Genomic DNA, 22670 nt, shown 5'->3' with positions numbered 1-22670 from the left:
TGGAAAGAGAAAAAAATATATTGTATTCCAACTTTATGGGCAACTGTGTAAATGTAACAAAATCACTATTTGAACACATCTCCCACCTGAAACTATGGCTTCATGTGAAAAGCCTCAATATAAGCTTCAAATGTTGAAAAGAAAAAGAAATATCACATATCATACAGTCCTATTAAACTGCATGTCAGAGATTTAGGGCTTAAATATCTAAACAAACAACAAACTACATTAAAGACTTAGATTTAACGGATGAAGAAGTGGATAACTAGTCTTTGTGGACAATGCAGATTCCGGTCTTGTCAGATTCATATTGCTTTTCTATATATGTGTTCTAATTCACACCAATTACAAACGTATATAGATTACCATTTTCTTTAACAGGAGGGGCATACCTGTTCGAAGTGTTATGTTTTGTTTGTTTTTATTTTTCTGTCTATGTAAATGCAGCTGTTTGAAAATATGGAAGTTGAATGACGATACATGAATGTAAAAGCTGTATGTCAAAGTGTTATAAACTGAAAATAAAATAAAAATATTGTGGGAAAAAAAAAATATATATCTAAACACAAAACATTAGAAAGACATTGCCCAAAAAGTGACTAAAATTGTAATTTTGTTCACTTCATAAAATGCTGAATTCAAAGTTGCAGCAATAAAGGAAGAACACACTGCGACACCTCACCTGTCTCATGGAGTGGGGCACAGTGGCTGCCTGTGACGGATGGTTTTGCATCTCCCCCCCGAATGCTATGGCATCACTGGGCATCGCACCTCCTCCTCCAGTGTTTATATTCGGAGTGCTCCCCATGATGGCCGCCCTGACCCCGTAGGGCATCCTGGCCCCGGCCCTGCCCAGGGTCATGGTGCTTTTGGGCAGCGAGGGGTTGAGCCCACTGCCCAGGCTCCCAATGCCCATCGGGTCATCAATTGTGTCAGCGAAGTACATAGGACCGCCCGTAGCGTAGGCAGCGTTTAGGGACTGAATGTTCTCCATGGACAGGGTTTTACCGGAGCCAGTTAGTCCGCCGGTGGAGCTGCTGCTGCTGTTTCGCCGGTGTCCGAGGCGCGGGGAGCGAGGGAGGCGCGGGGAGCGCCCGGGGCTCCCAGACACTGACCCGTTACCATTGGATCCAACAACATCCAGCTTTGATACGGAACGGGAGCTACCGTACATGGTAAGAGAATACGCTGCGTGTACTGTAGAGACGAAATACTGTCTGGTTCAAGCAAATCAGAAACACATGATCACACAAAAACGCTGCAGAAGAAAAAAGATGCAAGATGGACGTCCCAAAAAATATCTGAAACACTAAATGTAACACCTGGAACAACAAACTCCTGTCGCTCTTTTACTGTAGTCCTTCTTGGCTTCAAATATCCTGATGCAGTGTTGACATAGCTGTGATCAAAGCCTTTCCAACACCCTCACTGTAATCAATGGGCTTTGTTAGAAAGCAGGAATCAATAGGGCATCACTTTCTATAGAGCCAGCAAGTAAATCCACAAGGCCTGGGATGAAGGGGGCACCTAAAAAGAAAGGGAGAGAGAGACAAAGACTAAGTGATCAGTGGAACAAAGATACAAAGGAATTCACTGGATTTTTAACCAGGTTATAGTTTTGATCTATCTACTTTTGAGCAATTGACTAGTTCCATCTATTTGTTTACAGTATTTGGTCAGATACAAGTATGTTCCATGTTGCTGATGCATGTACTATAGTCATGTATCATCTGAAATTTACAGGGTACAAAAGGCTCTTTTACACAGAGATTCTGCGATACTGCTGTAAAGAAGATTTGCTTTTTTTACACTGACCAAAGCAACGGCGGCATCATGCTGCACCAGTGTGTGATTTGAGATAAGATGCCGGAGTGCCAGGAGCAAAAATATACACAAGACTTTTCATGAAAAAAAAAAAATGTGAAGTTGAAGTCTGATGTACACTACCACTCAAAAGTTTGGGGTCATTTAGAAATGTCTTTATCTTTTTAAAGAAAAGCACATTTAAATTTTTTAAAAAAAAAACAGACATACACACTGTAATAAATTATTCTGTAGTCATTTCATTTTACTTAATATATTTGATAAAATGTATTAAATATAAATGCGTCCTTGATTTTGAGGCAGTTGTTTAAGTAACTTTAATATAAATATGTTTGAGATGGAATCTACTTATTTTGATCACATTAAATATAATCTTTATGTGTATGTAATTCTAAATCAAGAGAATTTTGAATGAATCCAACACAATAGAATTAGTCCTTTTTAATTGACAGGCACTTCCTGTTAAGTTGTTATTAACTCAACTTGTAACGTAGTTAGATTTCATTAATAATATTGCGTGCAATCTTTTGCCTCAATTTTATTGAGTAGCTATTATTTATCTTTTTTTACAGTGCAGTCTAGACATTGTTAATGTGGTAAATGACAAATAAAGCTGGAAACAGCTTATTTTCTTATGTATTATATATTATATATTGTCAGCAACCATCACTCATGATCATTAAAACACTTGTGCATTATGTTAGCAAGCTGAAAATAGTTTTGTGCTGATTTGAGAAGCAATAAAATGATCTTTCCCTTGGTTAGTTGAGTATCTTGAGGTAAAGTTGGAGATTTGTGCAGGTTAAAATTATAATTTCTACCCTCGTCAGTGTCTTTACTTTATTTTCGATTAATTTAGTAACTGATTTTATAATTTGAAACCGTTTGTTTCCATGGAAAACACACAGACATTTTCTGGGTGACCCTAAACTTTTGAGCACTCGTGTACACAAGAATCATTGTTTTATGGTGAGTGACCTTTTAGTGTTCAAGAAGTTTTGTGGTGTAAAACCTTGTAGTTTCATGACCCTGCCAGCTTGCCAGAACTATCTATTCTACAAAGAACCGGCAAGAACTCTGACACTGTAGCTCGGAAAGTAAGCTGTGGTTTTATACAACTTAATGTCCAAAATCCTGAAATATCCTTTTAAGGCTCTGCAGGGGTCTAATGCTCATTAAAAAGTATAACAAACTGATGAAAGAGAGTGTTTGGATATGCCGTTCATCATTTTGGACACATTTATACTTTTAGCATTTTAGCAAAGGTCAAGCCAGGTGGAGCTTCAGTCATCCTGCATTAAAACTGTAATTTTGACCTGATGATGCCACCATGTAAAGTCAAGTGTTAAGGGAAACCATGACTCTTGTCCATACAGTAGTTGTCAAAAGATTTTACTCTGAACTAACACAGGAAACAGCAGGAAATGGTTCACTTTCGACAATAAAACCACTTGACTAAGATTGGGGTAAAAGACCAGGGTTGAGCTTAAAAACAACTACTTCCACACTTAAAACACTGGGCACAGTTACGCAGGTTGACTCCAAATAACAACACTGACTCTTAGTTTCACATGGAATACAAACACTGGTCTCCTGGGTCACAGTCCAGGGCTTGTGCCTACCGTTCTTGTAGATGTAGAAATGTTTAATTAGATAAGATTAAATTTGGACCTGCTTGTGGTGCTGCTAAAGTAAAAACAGACCAAAATCTGAACTAATCACTCATCAAAGATGCCCAAAACAATGTACACAAAGAGTAGATGAGAGATATGTACTGCTGATATGCTCACTCCACAGTAAAAGAGCTTTGGTTTTATCCACACATTCTGCTACAGGCACTCACATCAGCTGATGTGGCAGTTCATATGATCACACAGGCTGCTTTGTCCCGACACCACACATATAACCCTTCTTCTTAAGATCACACTTTTTCCTATCATTTCTAGCCATTACATCACAGTCACTGTCCTGCAGCTATAATATTGTTTATTGTTTATTGTTTATTGTTAAAAAGATCCCCATTAGCTGTCACCAAAAGTGGGACGAGCTAGTCTTCCTGGGGTCCACAAGACAAAACAAAAATCACTTAATAATTAAACATTGTAGACATTATTATATAAGTCATCAGAAATCATTCCGAATAAGTTATTACATTCATATCTATTACATTAATTCTCACTTTCATACAGTAAATATGTTAATTCACTACTCACAGATTTAAATAGTGCATTCTCAAGTAATAATTAAAAGATACTTTACTATTCAGTTCACGTATATTCAGTGGGCAATTATTCCAATAACTGATAGCACAATAAATAACTGTTCCCTTTAAGGCATTTATACTTATTATTATATATTTATAATAAACTGGGTGATAGCAGATAACATTCAATCAGCTGATCGAACAGCCATAAAGGAAAATCATTTGTTTACATCCGGGATGAATTACATGTACTAATATAGAATAACCCATGATTATTTTTTAATTCAGTCAATTAAATCTTGTTATAAATACTGCAATAATGATGTGGGAAGAAAAACATTAAACAAAAAAGATAGATAAATGTGTTCTGTCCTATTCCTTTTAATCATCTGAGTCACACTGGATAGACATTTTATGGGGGATATTAATAACTGGAGGGATCGTAGATGCCAAAAATGTAAAATGTTACGTTTCAAATAAAGCAAAAGCACCATGAAATAGTATTTTGTCATGCTTTACAATCTGGTATTAGTCTAGCTCTGTGTTTGTGTGTTTGTGTGTGTGTGTGTGTGTGTTGGATGCAATAAATAGCTTTAATATTAAAAAGGATTAACTTAATAAGGTCAAAGAAACCTTGTAATCAACACAGCTGTGAAAATAATGAAAAGTGATATTCCTACTGAACTCAATTTAAAGCTGTAATCCGTAACATTTTACTGTCTTTTGCAATAAAAAAAGGACATAATTCATGGGCACTGGCTCACACATGTTGCTGATAAATGCCTTTAGAAGCTGCTGAGATTTCAAGCTTCCTGTTGCGAATGCTTCAAAGATTTGTTTGTGTGAGCAGCAGTGCAGCAGCAGAAAGGTAGAGGAAGTTTCAGAGTCTTTTCTGTCGTGTAGAATTTAGAAATCTGGGGCATATATACATATATAAAAATATGTATTACTATATGCATCTCCCCTGGAGTGACTTACTGTATAAAGATGAAGAAATTTACAGCTTTTTAAAATCGACAGCCAGCTGGTTAACAGTCATTATTCAGCCATTTGTGTATCCTTGGAGACAGTGATGTCATCTTCAGGTCAGCGGACACATGACCCGTTGATCACACCATCTGATCCACACTCTCCCCTTACAAGACTGACCTAAAGTGAACTAAACTGCTTCATAGATAGTCAGCACGCACACAAATGAAAAACTTTTATCTTTTTTCCCTGGCTTGTTTCTTCTCTATAACACATGATAACTCTTTCAGAGTGCAGAAATATTTACCCTCTACTGTTGCATTGTGTGACTGCTGAATACGGTTTGTCTGTAAAGTTAGCAACGTTGGAATTTAAGCTGTTTGCATTTACCTGCACATGGGCCTGAGTTACTATCCATTATATATGGATTTATGTTGAATTTATGTTTAGTTGTATTCAGCAGGTTGTGGATGTGAACGACAACATACAACCCTGACTGTGAAAAAACATAATAAAAACAGTAAAGCTCAAACTGGGAAAGTTCTGGCTTTTGTAAACATGAACTCATTCTGGATTTGATGTGATTTGATTATTCTTTTTTTTTTTTTGTATTTGTTTTACAGTGTCCCATTTTTTGGAGGGAATCAAGGTTGTATTTCATAATATTTTTTGGTCAATTATTATTTTTATTCAATATTTATATATTCTATAAAAAATATCTGTTTATATTTATATATATTTATTATGTATTTTTTTATTATTTATTTATTTATTATTTTTCTTAGCATTCTTAATTTATTTTTTCAGTTCAATTATATTTATATTTAAATATTATCCACTGTTAAAAAGACAAAAAAAAGTTTAATAAATGCATGATGTTTGCAAAGTCAATAAGTAATAGTGTAAAATAAGTATGAGCTCAATATTGACCTAAATAATCAAGATTACGATTTTAAACAAAATCATACAGGCCTTAATTTGCAGTGTTTTAATACAAACCTTAGCTTGTTCACTATGGCAAAGATTCTGAAGTATCTTCTCCTCAACATGTGGCCTCTGTCAGATTGCTGACTATAACACCTAACATTTCATTTCAGGTATGATTAACTGTGCAGCCCTTTGGTCGACCCCTTTTAATCTCCCTGCACCCCTGCTTTAGGTCCCGACCCCGTGCCGTTGACAGCCCTGAAGAAGTGTATCTTTTCCAATTGATGTTCTGTGAGGTACAGATCTTTGGCCAGCGAGATTTTACTGACAACTAATCACTTACAGCCACACACACACACACACTGGCACACAAAAACGAGCTGAAACGCAAAGTGGGACCATCTGCTGTGTCTCCCTTCAGGCCAAAAACACACACCTGGAGAGAAACAGGCCAGGACCCTGCCTCTAGCACAGATACACGCCCACACACACTCATTTACAGTATATAATGCACTTATACAACCACATGCATACAGAACAAAACTGTGCACATGTGCAGATCTACACAATCAGACAAACAAGACACCCACACAGACATACAGATGAATATATGCATGCAAACAAACATGTCGCTGGATGACACATTCACAGATGAACACACACATGCACATCAGCTCAGTGGCCGTGAGTGATCACGTCACTAACAACACACACACATACTGCCTCGTTTGAGGCCAACATGAGAGCGTAGAGCTTAAGAGAGTGTGTGTTCAGGGCTTCCCTCCACCCCCTCTGGACCTGCTGACCTGTACATAATGTATATGCTCATGTCCCAATTCTCCCAGTGATGCAAAACATGCACAGTATGTCTAAGCTTTTATTTAAGAATTTATTGAATACACACATCTCTTTTTGCAGCCATGACCTTGGCCTTTGCTCGTATATGTTGGGCACTTTATACCCCTTTTTCTCCAAATTAGATTTGGTTCTTGCACTGGTACGGTTCAGAGTTCTTGGAACCTTGGTGCTATCTAGCAAACCAGCCCACATTTCTACCAGTTTTGAGCGAGACCATTGTTATAAAGGATGTGCACAATGCACTAAAGAAGGTACCAGTAGTAGCAAGATTGCAGATCATACTGATCATCTGCGAGAATTTGTTTGCTTATGACATAAGCAAACAAATGACATATATTTGAAGAAGACATAGAAGAATATTAAGTTCAAGACTCTATACTCTCTTTCCGACCTATAGAATATGATGCATGCACTATTGTTCACAATTCAGGTCAAGAAAAACCTGCTATTATATGGTTCCTACTTTTCAGGCTCTGACCCAATTTATTTTGGATCAAAATGGTTCAAACAGTACCCACTTTGGTGTGCAAACCAGAACCGAATCCCTTCCATGTTGGTGGAAAATGTGCAGCTGGATGGCCAAGAGCCTTGCTCACAGGCATCCCTGCTTGATTGTAGAACATAACTTCCCCTGCTCATATTTTCCCAGTGGAGATCCACAAGCTCTCCTCTGAGAACAGAAGGCTGCCACTGTCCAACAGCAACATTTAAAGCCCAGGTCCTGGGTCATTGCTTTTGTCTGGAAGAGGTACAGGACAATAAATACACATATCCTTCAACTTCTGAAGTACTTATCTTGTTTAGGGTCGCAGGGAGCTGGAGCCTATCCCAGAATGCACTGGGCAAGGGTACTGCACAACCTAGACACATAGCCAATCAATCACACGGCTAAACACGCACTTATTTTTATTTTTATTGGCTTGAGCACCTCATGGAAACCACAACACACACCATGTTGTGTTTTCTACAGGGTCACATGAATAAACCACCAGTGTGTCCCACAGGTTGAGGATTTATTTGCAGTGGTTATAGACTTTGAGAGGGTTTGGGGGTGAGGGACAGCGAATAGCACTGAGAGTCAGATGAAAAACATTGATAACCTCAAGCTTATAATTTCACATGAACTTACCACAAACTTTTTTAAAAACAAAAATACCACTTCCAATGGAAACAAGCACACACAAACACATTTGCCTATGACGCAATTGGCATCATGAGCTTGAGAAAACACAAGCATATGACTGGCCCGACCCATCTGTCAACAGGCTTACCATCCCGCTCGCCCTTTCACACAAATGTGAAAAAGCAACGTGGTGCTGGCGTAAGAAACATCTGTCTGACAGCGCTGCACTGGGAGTTCATCAAAGTTCATTCCTGACCTTGGAAACAGTAGTTTGACTAAAAACGTCTTCACCCAAGGTCCAGGTTGTTTTACAGAGCTTTCAACCCATATTACAATCCTTATCAGTAGATGGAGGTCACTGCAGTTGAAAGGCCAACAAATAGACCTTGATTTTAGTTTTTTTTTGTCAAATTCTATTCTATGTTTGCATTGCAATGCTATTTGATGCGCCAATGTGCATAGCATGTCCTGGTTACTTCACCAGTGGTGGTAATGTTTTGGGCTCGGTTTGTCTGTTTGTCAGCAGGATTACAAAAAAAAACACTTTTTCATGAAACTTGTTGGAAAGGTGAAGCATGGGCCAAGGAAGAACTCATTACTTTCTGGAGCAGATCTGAATTACAGGGCAGACATTACCATTGCAAGTCTGGATTAAATAATCTATAAATTAGTTCCAGACTAGGAAAATTCACGTTGACACCCGCTCAAGAAGAAAAAAACAACAACATAATGCACAGGGTTGCAGTTTTAAACACATCGTTACTGGTTACTTAAGGTCAGAGAAAAAATCAGGGTTTGGGTTCAAAATAACTACTTCTGTACAAAACTACTGGACGTAGTTTCAATAAAGATATTCTTCACCAGCCCGGTGCTAAAGAAAAGCGTTTTAACGTATCTGAGGTCTGCAGAAACACACTATACCACTCTTTTTTTCTGGCAACTGGGCTGCATTAAGTATAAATCTACAGCTTAATTTCACAATTATCTTTTGACTAGATAAATTACTTTGCCAAGTCCAAGGTGACATCCTGAAATGTCTTGTTTTTTTCAACCAACAGTCCAAAACCAAAGATATTCAGTTAATATCATATAGGACTAAAAACCAAAACAGAAAATATTCACATTTCAGTGACAGAACTCAGCTAAATGTCACCATTTTTACTTTAAAAAGTCATTAGGATTGAATAATTATCCGAATGTAAATCTTTTCTGACACTAGAATACCTGGCTTATCATTTCACCTGGTCTCTGATCGATATTAGGACGAATTCTACTGTTGCAAAATGAAGATTGCTTGTAGGAAAACCTGACTGAGGCTTCTAAAATTACAATCATAACTCAGCTCCCTTTTATCATACTGTAATGTGAATACTGGAAGAGATCTGAAAAGAGGCCCAGGAGTGAACTTAAGAACCAAAATAACCTCATTCCCTTTATGTCTAGAAAACACTCCACAGGAAACACCAGCGCACACAACGCCCTGTGTTTCATCCTCTGCCTCCCTGTACTGTTACTAACAGCCATTCTGCATGCCTCGTCTTTCCTCCACAGTGTTGTCTTAGGCCTCGCACAATCCTAGAATATCACACTAGGATACCAAGAACGTCTCAGTGGTTGAATGCCACGTACTGTACTGTGTGTGGATAATCAGTTTGTGCTGGCACAGCACAGAACAGACTTTTAAACAGACGAAGCAAAACTTGACAGATAAATTATCACCTTTTTAGCTAATATGACAAAGTTGTTGGCAAACAGTTGCCTATTAACACACCCGTTTCTTTATCCCATAGCACTTTCTATTACCTCTAATCCCTCCCTTCACTCTCTGACTCTGGCTCGTCCCCCTGATGCTTTCACTTCCTCTTGCTGCCTCTCTCTTTCTCCATCAGCATTCCTGAAGGTGTTCAGCATGTTCTATTTATGTGACAACCACACATCCATCTGTCACACTGCACAATGCAACAAACACACGGGCACAGGCACAGCACTCAACCTATACTTAGCCAGCTGGTGTTTCAGCGTGGGAGCAGAATTTTTACAAAGTTCGTGTCTCGCCTGGGGAGCGGGGCTCATAAAAACACATTATACTCATCTTGAATATTATTATTCTCCATTACTCTCTGTTCCTGTCAGGCTCGCTGTGATATGATGTGGCTGGAAAGGACTCGCTGGTGCTGTCTGGGGTAACACATCTCACTGAAAGTTAACTCGACAGCCCAGCTGAAGGGGAGAGTCGTACGCGCTCTGTCTGCGCCTAATCTGTCTGAAGATTTAAGGGGATAACCCGCCATTCACCAGAGTCAGCTTTTTTAACCTCCTCAGTTGCTTTATCATCATAACATTAACTCTCTGAAAATCTGATTATTCTAAAGAGTGCAAAGGCGAGGTGAAGTATCTCAACCCCAATAGTATTATTATTACTTCACATTAAATGCAAGATAAAAGCAAGACAGTATAGCATGTCATGTGTCATTCAGTCATATTTACTTCTATTAATAATGACATGTATGTGGTATGTTTGTTTTTTTTGCAAAAGCATCATGTTGTATTAATCTTTTAAGATTTTATTTGAATGAACATCTCTGGTGGTAATGTTAAATTAATAACAATATGATTTATAATACATAAATATGCAAATAAGAATGAATAAATAGGAAACTGGCTGACACAGAAACAAAAAAAACTGGAGCAGGAAAGAAATTTCTGCTGGTATACGAGATGCATCAGAGAAATCATGTGCAGGATTTAGTTACTCAATGAGACATGCAGACAATTAAGATGCATATAAACTGATACTGTTTAATTGTGTTGTTCGCACCCCTGATAAAAGCAGCATAGAAAGCAGTGTAGCATCTGATCAAATGTTAAAATCAAATGCAAATATGCCTTATCCTGATTTACACAAACAGCTTCAGCTGGCATACTTCTCATCATGACAAATTTGTCACTCCAAAACTCTCACAGCACCGTCTCACTTCCAACTCGTCAGCTTTCCATTGACTTCAGTATAAACTCATTGTAGAACCTGATAATGTAATAAATTCCCGATAATGTAATAACCCCGATAATGTAATAAAAATCTGCACTTGAGTCCATTGAAAATGTAATAAAACCTGATAATGTAATAACTTCCCAATAATGTAATAAAGCTCATTTCCCAATAATGTAATACACTTTTTACCAATAATGTAATAAAGTATAACATTAATGGGAGGTTATTACATTATCAGGTTAGCCTTCATTTCGAAAGTCCTGATAATGTAATAATTCCCCAATATTGTAATAATTTAACAGCAGACCACCCATTACTTGGGTTCAAGTGGTGATACTGTGTAGGCAACACTAGCTCAAGAGCTCTAACACCACCAACAGGTCAAAGTTGAATGTTTATTAACTTTTTACCCGTTCATCAGTTTTTCACAAACAAGGTATCCATGACACACGAATGCATTCAACAGCTTCTTGAAATCTAAAAGTGCTTGATGTTATACTTTATTACATTATTGGTAAAAAAGTGTACTACATTATTGGGAAATGCACTTTATTACATTATCGGGAACTTATTACATTATCAGGTTTTATTACATTTTCAATGGACTCAAGTGCAGATTTTTATTACATTATCTGGGTTATTACATTATCAGGAATTTATTACATTATCAGGTTCTACACTCATCCAAGGCAATGTTAAATATATGCAGTAACAGACGTAATATAAAGAGAGCTAAAGTCCGTTTAAGGTGAGCAGGAGACCTGTGTGCATGTCCAGTGTAAGACCAAACGTCAGTATTGTTATTTTGAGTCAACCTGAGTAGCTAAAGTAAATAAGTGCAGAAGTAGTTGTTTCAAGCCATAACCCTGTTTTATATATAACTTTAGTCACATGGCTATATGCCTAAAGTTAACTGTTTCCTGTAAACAAGAGAAGTTTCTATGCATGCAACTAGAGAACTGACACACCATCCCTGACACATCCAAAACAGATGCAAAAGGTTTCCATGTGCAGTCGCAGAGTAGGTATCTCAGGGGTTGAGATGAGAATGTGTTGGCTCTCCTCTGTTTCTGTACTGCAGTCATCTAGAATCTACTCTAGGATCTAAACTTCTGAAGCCATTTTTAATTTAGGAGCTTTGTTAAGTCGTGAAATATTGTAATATATAGTGAAATATTGCTGTTATTCTTAAGTTTGCATGTTTGAGTTAGAGGATTTTTCATCTTTCACATCCTAAAGTCCAAAATTTCCCTTCCAGCAGTTGATAAATACAGGCCTCTGGTCAGTCTCAGTGTAATGTCTCACTACTTCATGATGCTCTGCTGTGTAATGCATACAGTATATTATGCAATGCTGCCGTTTGGTTTTGAGTAACGTATCATTAGTGGTTGGGCTTTGTTCCACATGCAGACACAAGATATTGTCTCCATGTCAGGGCATGATATTGATGACAAATCATAAAGCGAGTTTCGTGCTGATTTATGCATTTTTAACTGAAATGCAACACATCCAAATCATTTCAGCAGGATTTATGTGGAAATTTATAGAGGAATTACACCTCAATAACTGTAAAGCTTGATTTGTGGGAAAGAGAGTTATGAGAGTTTTGCCTATTTCACTAGGACACCTTTCCCTCGAAGAGAAAGATTAACTAATCCTGCACACATGATATGAGAATAGCCAAAACTGCAGGGGGGATTTTCAATTAACTGAGTGGCCCAATTACACATGAGAGAAAATATTTGGTATAAGATGTCTAGGAAAGATTGAGATTTTAGCTCAGCAGAGTGACTGTTCTACTTGTAACTTTACTCTGTGCCACCAGTTCTATCAGCGATAAGACATATAATATGGTTCAGATCCTGGAAAGCACAACACTGATAAGCGACAGATAGCATCAGCTCCAGTCTATTGTGTACCACAGGAAATTAATCTGAGATGCAGGCTGGGCAAACAGAACGTGCATACAATCAGACGTTCACACACACACACACACACACACACACACTGTGACTCACACAGAAGCACACACATCCATGCACAGAAATACGCCGTTGCACTAAAAAGTACATCGATGTCATGCAAATGAAAACACACACAGAACACTTATCTAATCTTGGCTGCTGCCTACATGGCAAATATGGAAAACGTTCCGTCGAGACTCGACAATTAACACAAAGGCAGGGAAGCACAAAACTAATTCTGGAGTGTGTCGTGGTTAATGGAAGAGAAAGTGAGAAAGAAACTCCCCCAGGCTCATCCTGTAAAGAGGAATGTGCTCATGCAGTCAACTTGCCAGGTTGAATAAGGATGAAGCGAGTTGGGAAGGGGACTCAAACACCACCTAAAAAAAGTTCATCCGTCTCTCTGTCCATCTGGCTGTTTATCTATCTATCTATCTATCTATCTATCTATCTATCTATCTATCTATCTATCTATCTGTCTATCTGTCTATCTATCTAAATCACAAAGTTTACATAAACATGAAAAATATCTATCCATATGTCTATCTATCAGAGTGAACTCAAGTCACGTGACTTGGAAATGACTTGATGACTTTAAAATAAAAAATTTGACCTGGACTTTAACACCAATGACATCAATGACTTGTGACTTCACTTGGACTTGACCCTTTTGACTCAAACATACTTAAACCTTCCCCAACACCATGCTATATGCTTTGAAAGTGCAATGTCAGCACTATTTTGTTTATGGCTTAATACAGTCGCATTACATTGAACAAAATGTTGTTTAAAATGCCATTAAATTAGGCAAGGGGCACATAATGACTTGTTTAGGGCTGAATCCATTGAAAAAAATCAAAGTTTAGAACATGGTATTTGACTTGGGACCTATCAGTCTTGACTTGGAACTTCACTCTGGACTTAAGTGCAAAGACTTGAAACTTCAGCCCCAAATTTGCTTTCTGTGTAGACAATCACAAGGACATGACTTGACGTGGATTTGTGACGAGCACCTCCTCAAAATTCTCCATTTTCTCCACCAATCCACTTCTGCTTAGTAAGAAAATGTTGGGGACAAAGAAAGACAATCTAAATCCCGCGTCTAAGGTGCGATGCATTACTTGTGAGAAAATCTTTCTGTCTATCTAATTATACCTACTATTTCCTACCACCGGCAAAGTGATAAAACTTGAATAAATAAATAAAAAAAACAGAGCAATACAGATTATGGTTTTATGATAAAAGTGAGTTCTTGGAAGTGATTTCAAAGAGCTATTGTCTTTGTTCCTAATGTTGTTGCAGACCCTGAAGTCAAAAGTTATCCCCTTTGATGTTGAGACAAGAGGAGTGAGAATGCTTCCAGGCTGTGCACAAGGTTTATTCAGAATAAAAAGTTCAGGTCTGTGGGCCAGGTCATGCTAAATATTAACTCTATAACGAAAGAAAACCCTGAAATTCCCCATTGGAGCTACGTTAACACAGAGGCAGACTGGGGTATGCAGAGCCAGGACATTTAAAAATGTCCAGTGTTTACAACAATCTCAGTGGAAGGAAGCAGCTCTGACTCGGTGTTCCCGGAGGAGGGGCGGTGCAAAGAAATCGAGCTGTGGGCGGAACACGAAGGAAATCACGGCGTCCCCTCTCCAGTCCACCCCTTGCCTCTCTCTCTCTCTCTCTCTCTCTCCACCCCGGGGGCATTGCAAAACACACGCAGCAGATTTCACCACCCAGCTTTCGTTAACACGATCATATCAGATCCGTGTTTTGATTTGCTTTGCAAAGATATTGCAGTCTTTTACGTGTTGCATGATTCTTGTCTCGGCTTTTCTTCCAGCTGGCAAGACGTGGCTGTTGACAGTCCTGTGCAACTGTGCAGCATTAAAAGCACAATTTGCGTAAAAGTGCACAGATTTGCGCCTTTAAATAGTTCAGAACACAAACAAAAGGGCCTGAAAAACTTGAAGGGGACTGTTAGAAATATCATAACACGATTAAAAGTCCCCATGGCGATATTATAGCAAGAGATGAAACTTAATATTGACTACCGCAGGCACACTTTATGTCCCTCAGGTAATATTCACATATATTCACAGGAGATAAACCCACTATAAAGTGTTTTAATGTCACTAAACTTGTAAAAAAAGAATATGATCGGATTATGATAGCAATTGTATGGCTTTGAGAAACGACAAGGCTGTCAGCAGCACTTCTGCAGTGAGCAGATTGATAATCGCATTTAGGAGGAACAGAGACAAGACATAGTGTTATTAGCTTGTTATTCCAGGGGGGAAGCCTCTGGCTGTACAAGCTGAAATTGGTTTATTGAAAGGAGGAAGCCTTGTTGAATGGGCTCGCATTGTCGTTTGTCGCCCCGCAACGACAAAAAAAAAATACAAAATGTAGCCTATCATAATGACAAGTCTAGCCGAAACACGTACACTGCTCCCCTCCCGGCAGAAATATAACAGAGCTCCACTGTGGGTCTCACAGCTGACCTGGAAACTGCTGCACCTCAAAGCAGCCATCAAATTTTAATTATCCCTGGCGTTTCTTCTTATTCCACAAACGTGACTGCAACACTGACGGCACACATGTGAGGCTGACCGAGAAGTGGTCAACATGTCTATAACACACGCACGCGCACACACACGTAGGCCTGTGTAATAAAACATGCATGTGTGCTAACTTCCAATACTCACTGCGGCTGTGTTTACGTTGCTGCCCCGGGTTTCGAAATAAGAAGAAGAAAAAAAAAGGCCAGTCACATCTCCTCTTCAGTTATTCTGCTGCTGTCAGACGTCAAAAGGACGTCTCGTGGCCTTACAGACGGTCAGCTGAGGTGAGAGGCTCTCTTTCGAGGCTTGTCTTTCTGTCTCGTGTCTGTCTCGCTGTCTCCTGTCTATCTCCTCTATCTATCTTTCCCTCCTTTCCGTCTTTTGCCAGCTCTACCACTGGTGGCTTCCCCACTGCTCGGGCGCTCCCGTGACGTCACGACGGTGGAGCGCGCGCCCCCGAGACGTATCCCACCCCCTCCTCCTCCTCCTCCCCCCCGCCTCGTTTCTCCCTCTCGCGTGCATGCTAATCCAGGAAAATATCCACAATTAAAACGAGAGGAATGCCTGCTTTTTATTCGGAAATTAAATTCTTCATATTTAGACAAAAATATCCATATTGCAATAATTCAATTTGCCACACTGTTGTTACGTCACACTGTTAAAATAATCGCCTAAGTAATTTTTTGTCTTTTTTTGCCTAAATCATCTCATGACGCCGGCCACCTATGGTAAAATCGCCTACGTCGTCAGTTGATCAGATCATGTGATAATTTAAGATAATGGCCTATGTCAAGTGTGTGACTTAAGCGGATTTATTATGCCTTAATCAAAATAAAATGTGACTAAGGCAATTTTTTGAACATGCCTTTGTGAAGATATAGTAACACTTTATTTTGAAGGTGTCTACATAAGAGTGACAGGAGTGTGTCATAAACATGACATGTAAATTTAAGTTACTGACATGCATTTCTTATTTATTATTAAAAAAATTAAGAAACTCAAAACAACATTCAATATTATCATACAAAACTGAGTTCAGTACTGAGTTCAGCTAAATTCATTACCTATTTATGTATTTATTCATTTATTTAGTCTACCCACTTTTACATCAGAGGGCTCTTGTATGTACGATGCTTATGTCAAGTTCTTTCTGCATTGGACCTGTGGCATGTTCACACTCTGTCAGCCTGCTTGATGACCTACATACAGGATGTGGCGAGAGTGGCCTATGTGGCATATTTCATAGCTGGTCACCCTGACCTCCCAGGTCACTTTCTCTGCCTGTCTCACACACACAATTACACATCATCCTAAAGAAATCTTTCCAGCTAAACACTGACCACACACACACACACACACACACACACTCACTCACACAGTGTCCCAGTTCCCAGGGCGCCAGTCAGTCAGACAGCTGAGGTATAAATAGTCTGCTGGCTAAAGTTTCCCCTGAGAGAAGAACTCCAGTAGTGGTGGACCAGCGCTCCCTTCTGAAATGTTTCTGCTATCCTGATGAGTGACAAGTTTTTACCGGTGTTTTCTTTTGCATTTTATCAGACTAAAAGGGGTTAATTTTTCAGTTACTTTTATTAAGCTGTAAATTACATATCACATGCACGCACACATATCAAATGCCTGGTTTTCACGCTCATTTATCAGATATGTTGTGGCAAAACTTGCCAGATGAAAGTAGAATGAGTCGAATGTGAACAATGAAGTCACTAGGTTTCATATACAGCGATCAAAACAAAAGGATACATATAACATGCTCTTAAGTATAAAGTATAATACTATTCAAAGAAGTCACTGATGTACAAGATTATTGACAGCATAAGGTAATAAAAGGTAAGAGTTTTTATATTTTCATTATCAATTAATCTTCTGATTATTTTCTTGACTAATCATTTGGTCTGATAAATGACAGAAGACCTTGAAAAATGTCCATCACAACTTCATAAAGCCCAAATAAGCATATTTAAGTGGCATATTTTGTTTATCCAACAGTTCAACAGTGAAATATTTTAGTTTACTATCATATAAGCGTGAGAAAAAGAGCAAATATTCATTTTTGGCAAACTTAAACCAGATATTTTGCATTGTTGTAATAAAAAATTGACTAGATTAGAGAATAAGCCCTTAGACCTAAACTGTATATCAAAAGGAAAGTGACAAAGGGTCTTATAATGTCATTGTTTCCTCCTACAGCACCTTTGAGAAACAGACTGCTAAAATATTTAAACAGTGGTGCCATCTGCTTGTCAGATGCAGATATTGCAACACGTATGTAAATAAAGAATATAACAAATCAAACTCTCTACACGACTTGAAATTATAACCATATCACTGTTTGGAAAGTGATCTTAAGCTGCTTAATTCAGTTCAAAGCTTTTGCAATTAGGCTGTAAAATATAAAAAGCTTGAATTATACATGTATAACAATGAGTTTTATTTTCGTTTTGTTATGTGTGATACTAATACTGTACGATTATATTATATTAGGTGAGATTATAATATTATATTCAACTTTATTGTCATTACACAGATAACAGGTACTGAGGCACTAGATATTGCTACTGTTTATACTGTGTTAATATGTCACTGCTGCAAAAAATATACTGAACTATGTGTGTGCCCCAATTCTAAAAACAAATAGAATCAAACAGAGATTTTGCACATAAAATCCACATGAAATGCAAAATCTGACATGAGAAAACCTTTCCCTCACCCTAGTTCCACATTTATTCCACCTTATGTATGTGGCAACTTTAAATTGTGTAGGCTACAGGAGTGATTTTGAGCATGTTGTCATCGTGTTGGTCAAAGATACCAAAGAAAGGGTAGAGCTTTGGTCTGCTACTAGCAGATGTGCCAGCCATAGAATAGAGAAGAGATTTCAGAATTGGTGGGCTCTCCATGAAGTTTAATCCTGTGTAGGAGTGAATCACAGTCCTGGCATCCACGTCATAGAAGGAGACCTCTCCCTTCTCATAATCGACAAACACACCGACTGTCTTTGGGTTTTGCCTCAGGTACAGGGGTGTGCGGGGATAAGACAAAATTTCTTCCACACCGAACACCTGCTTTGCACGAATGGTCCAGCATCCCATTTCTGGGTTGGGAGAGAAGGAAATATCCCTGCGAATAGACTCTTTGGCCACTCCCAAGAGCCATCCTTTACTCCCACTGACCCGAACTTCATAGTAGAACCTGCCAGAGGAAAACCCCTCTGTGGCAAGGACGTAAGGTTCACGTAGAAATCTTCTCACGAACAGTGAAGGTGCAGCTGGTGGGCCTTTATTAAATGTCAGCTGTTTCCCATCGTCAGACACTGCAAGAATGGGATTGGCAGTGTAGGTGTCCAGAGTCACATCCACCGCATCGTTCTGCTGGATCATCGTCATCTTGTCCTGAGGAGGAGTCCACTCTTCTTTAAAATGCCTGCCAATCATCAGGTCTTCATCTGTATCAGACTGTTCATCAGCCTCACAATCATCAGATAACCTGACCTTATTAACAAGCATCTGCATCTCATTATTGAGTATCTTTTCCATCTGAGCCACAGCTTTTTTCACCATTCCCACATAATTCTGTTGACGGATTTCAAAAATGTCTAGTGCAAATAAGGGCGGAGCCTCATATAACTCCTCACTCAGTGCAGAGTATTGGAGAGATGGCCAGCTCTGCAGGAGGAGGAGGTGGTCCTCTGTTTGTAAAAGTTGCTCAATTTCAGATCTTCGCCTCCTTGACTCATTGATTTCTTGTTCCAGCTGAGTCACACGGTCTTCAGCCTCCTTCTCTGCTGCTTTCTGCTTCTCCTGGATCACCTGGATCAGCTCAGCCTGGCTGCTTTGCAGAGAGACCACCAGAGCAGTGAAAACCTCAGCGATGTCTGCTATCTCTTTATCTGAATCTTTCCTGCTCTGTTTAAGAAAATGTTTGATTTCTCTAATATTCCCAGATTTAGAATTTTCCATTACTTGTATTTCTAATGTCAAATTGTCCAGCTGGGCTTTCCTCTCTCTGAACTCCTGCTCTAATGGGACAGCTTCATGTGTTACATGGTCGTCTTTACAGCACATGAAACAAACACATTTCTGGTCTTGGCGACAGAAGAGCTCATACATCTTGTCGTGCTTCTTACACACTCTGTCCTCCAGGTTTGACACAGGCTCGATCAGCTGGTGCTTCTTCAGGGTTTTGACTCTCTGATGAGGCTCCAGGTGAAGCTGGCAGTACGAGGCCAAACACACCAGACACGTCTTCTGGGCCCTGAGCTTCGGCTCAAGGCAGATGTCACAGGTCACCTCCCCTGGTGTGGCAGGTGTCTCATCTTCCCCACTCACCCTCATGTTGCTGTAATGCTCCACCATATCTCTGAACCCTGTGTTGACCTGAAGCTGTGGTCTCTTGCGGAACTTCTTGTTACAGAGGGGACACTGTATCAGGTTGCTGCTGGACCAGTACCCTGTGATACAAGTCTTGCAGTAGTTGTGTCCACATGGAGTAGAGACAGGCTCAGTGAACACATCCAGACAGATGGAACACAGGAGCTGTTCTTCACACGGGAGGCTGCAGGCTGAGGCCATGTCTACATGAGAGAAGAGGAACTGAAGATCAGATAAATGTTGACACAGATGACAGGAAGTGAGAGTAGAGAGAGATAGAAGATGATACATCAGAAAAGTCCACAGTCTTAACCTCTGGGCCACCGGATTGCACCCTTTAAACTTATTATGAGATCATATCAACCTCCAAACTTCAATCCAAACATGTAGATTCTAACTAAAAAATCATTCCTGCAGTAACAGAAGTGCACACAAGCTCCAGTAAAGGCAGTGTTGTGTCCTCAAATAACATGTTGACCTACAATGACACGATGGTGTGCGAGTTAGATAAACAATCTTTCCAGGCACACCAATTTTCACGGATGAAAACAGTCACACAGCGAGAATTTTTCGTCTGTTCGATGACGCAGAGCTTTAGTGTGATGATCTGTGAAGCAGCCAATATGAGTTTGGATTATTTCTCTTACAATTAATGATGAAAGGGGAAGTTCAAAGTGCATGCATATACAATACATATTCCAGTGTAATCGGCAAAACAAAAGCTCTGGGAGTTGTATCATACGCTGGCAATGTACTAATATCAGAGAGGAAATAAACGCTGCACAGAAATTTAAGTGCAACAACAAACGTGTTACCTGTATGCATGGAAAATATATATTACCAGTAAAGTGTGGACATTCGTATGAAGTCGACGTGATTAAAAACAGGCAATACTGCAGCTCATGCCAGCGTAGATAGTTTAATATTGGGTCCGATAGTGAATTTATCGTTGCTTAATGTTTTTCATCTGGACACAGGCTGTTAGATTATTTACATGCGACTACATATGTCAGTATCAAAGCACATGATTATTACCTGCCGAGAAGTCTGTGTTGTTTGTGGAAAGTGGTTGGCGTGTAGAGAGAAACTTCTGTTTGGGCGTTAACTTTCATTTCTTAGGAAATGGTCACTGAGGTTGCTGGATGGTAACCCCAGTTCTATGAGTACGCGCTACGCCTCTTAAAGGGGCTTCACTAGTAACCTATAGAGACAAGGCTACAGGCCACTAAAGGTTCACTTTAACTTACAGAACTGTTGTTAGCCTAAAACTGACTTTGGATACATGACTTGGTGACAAAATGCACCTTATAGTAAAGAGTTTCAGGATCACACATTTTCTCCATTGTAACTGCTGATGTCTCATATCTGTATACAGTATGTCTGTATTCCCTTTTTGTGCTCTCTTTTAGTTGTACTCCAGCTGCCCTTACAAAATATGTAGCCTACTGTTGCATGCAGTCTACAATTGGGGTATACTCTATTTAATACAGTCTATGGGTATACTACTTCATCATAACATGGCGCCCTGATCTTTGACCTCAGGTTTGTAGTAGGCTAATAGAAAGGTCTGAAATGCAGTCCTTCAAAGCTCATCAGTGAAAACTTTTGATAAAGGCCTTTTATGTGTTTTATCATTTCAGAAACAGAAGAAAGACTGAAAGGAGCCCCACTTCTAATCAGAACAAAGCACATTACCCATGAGCAAGGCACTTGAGACCCCAGCAGAAGTAAATGTCATCAGTGGAAACCGAATAAACAAAAAACAAAAATCAGAGAAGCTAATTTTTAAGACAGTTTTATGAAGCAATATAATACATGGACGTTGCAATCAAAACCTACTTTTGAAGGTGTTTTCTTTTAATCAGATATGGTTTGGCTAAGCATGACTTTAAAAAAAGCTTGCATTAAAACGTGAAGTGGTATATGAGCTCTGTAGTTAATGGATTTCACATAAAGTGATCAAAAAAATAAATGGATATACAATACATAATTTGCTCAAAATGTTGTCCTACAGTTCAAAGAAGTCACTGATGAACACATCTGTTGTTACTCTACATAATGCAGATATGAACTGTAAATATGGTGCATCCCCACAGATTAATCTAGCCCAGCCAATGAATTGGTCATCTGGTCCATAAAATAACAGAATATCTTGAATGATGTCCGTCACAATTTCATGAAAACAAAATCAACATATCTGTGAAGCCAACAGCTCAACACCAAATTATGTTTAGATTAGTATCATATAAACTCAGAAAAAAAAACAGACACACATTCACATTTAAGAAGATAGAAACAGAGATTTGGCATTTTTGTATTCAAATCTCACAAACAACTGAATATATTAACAAAAGGATTGTGATGGTTAGTATTCCGTAGATTGACTTAAATAATGTAAAATTACATATCAAAAGCGTGTTTGAAATTGCCAAGGACTCAACTGCCTCCCTCACACGGGACGGAAAATGACATCAGCATAAATAAATAAATAAACAAATAAGTAGATTATAAATAAAAACAAATGTAATGTAAATAAATATTTGTAATTAACAAAAAATTTGAAATATATGCAAAAAATAAATGTAAATTCTATATTTTTACATATATTTTATTATTATTTAGGTATTTCTGTATTTCTTACGTTCTACAATTTCATTCATTTATTCATTATTATTTCAACATTCATTTATGTATTAATTTATTTCTTAATTTCTACATTAAAAAAAAGTTTATTTCTTGTTTTATTATTTGGTCTAAAAAATGCCAGAAAACCTTAAAAATATCCATCTCAATCTCATTAAGCCAAAATTGACATATTCAAGTTTTTTTTGGTCCAACCAACAGAACAAAAATAAATATATTTCGTTTTA

The 22670-nt window shown here is 38.6% G+C and overlaps 2 protein-coding genes across 4 annotated transcripts in view; both read right to left on the bottom strand.

Annotated features, from left to right (window-relative positions):
* The window catches only part of LOC131960413 (ELKS/Rab6-interacting/CAST family member 1-like), a 164998-nt gene extending 149179 nt beyond the window's left edge, over window positions 1-15819 (bottom strand). For all 3 annotated transcript variants that reach the window (XM_059325627.1, XM_059325628.1, XM_059325629.1), the window contains exons 1-2: window positions 15560-15819; window positions 683-1527 (exon numbers count right to left, since the gene is read on the bottom strand). In XM_059325627.1, the coding sequence (XP_059181610.1) occupies window positions 683-1174 (492 nt within the window). In that variant the 5' untranslated portion in view covers window positions 1175-1527; window positions 15560-15819. The remainder of the gene's footprint in view (window positions 1-682; window positions 1528-15559) is intronic.
* An 885-nt stretch (window positions 15820-16704) lies between these two features.
* Window positions 16705-20908, bottom strand: LOC131960275 (E3 ubiquitin-protein ligase TRIM38-like). Its single transcript, XM_059325447.1, has 2 exons — window positions 20836-20908; window positions 16705-20003 (listed from the first exon to the last, which is right to left on the bottom strand). Exon 2 carries the CDS (start codon window positions 19999-20001, stop codon window positions 18181-18183), a length of 1821 nt encoding a protein of 606 aa, XP_059181430.1. The 5' UTR covers window positions 20002-20003; window positions 20836-20908; the 3' UTR covers window positions 16705-18180.
* Window positions 20909-22670: the final 1762 nt, after the last annotated feature.

Source organism: Centropristis striata, chromosome 22 (genome assembly GCF_030273125.1).
Source record: "Centropristis striata isolate RG_2023a ecotype Rhode Island chromosome 22, C.striata_1.0, whole genome shotgun sequence".
Classification (NCBI taxonomy): Eukaryota; Metazoa; Chordata; class Actinopteri; order Perciformes; family Serranidae; genus Centropristis; species Centropristis striata.
Note: the sequence above shows the minus strand (reverse complement) of the source record. Positions and strands in the feature narration are given on the sequence as shown.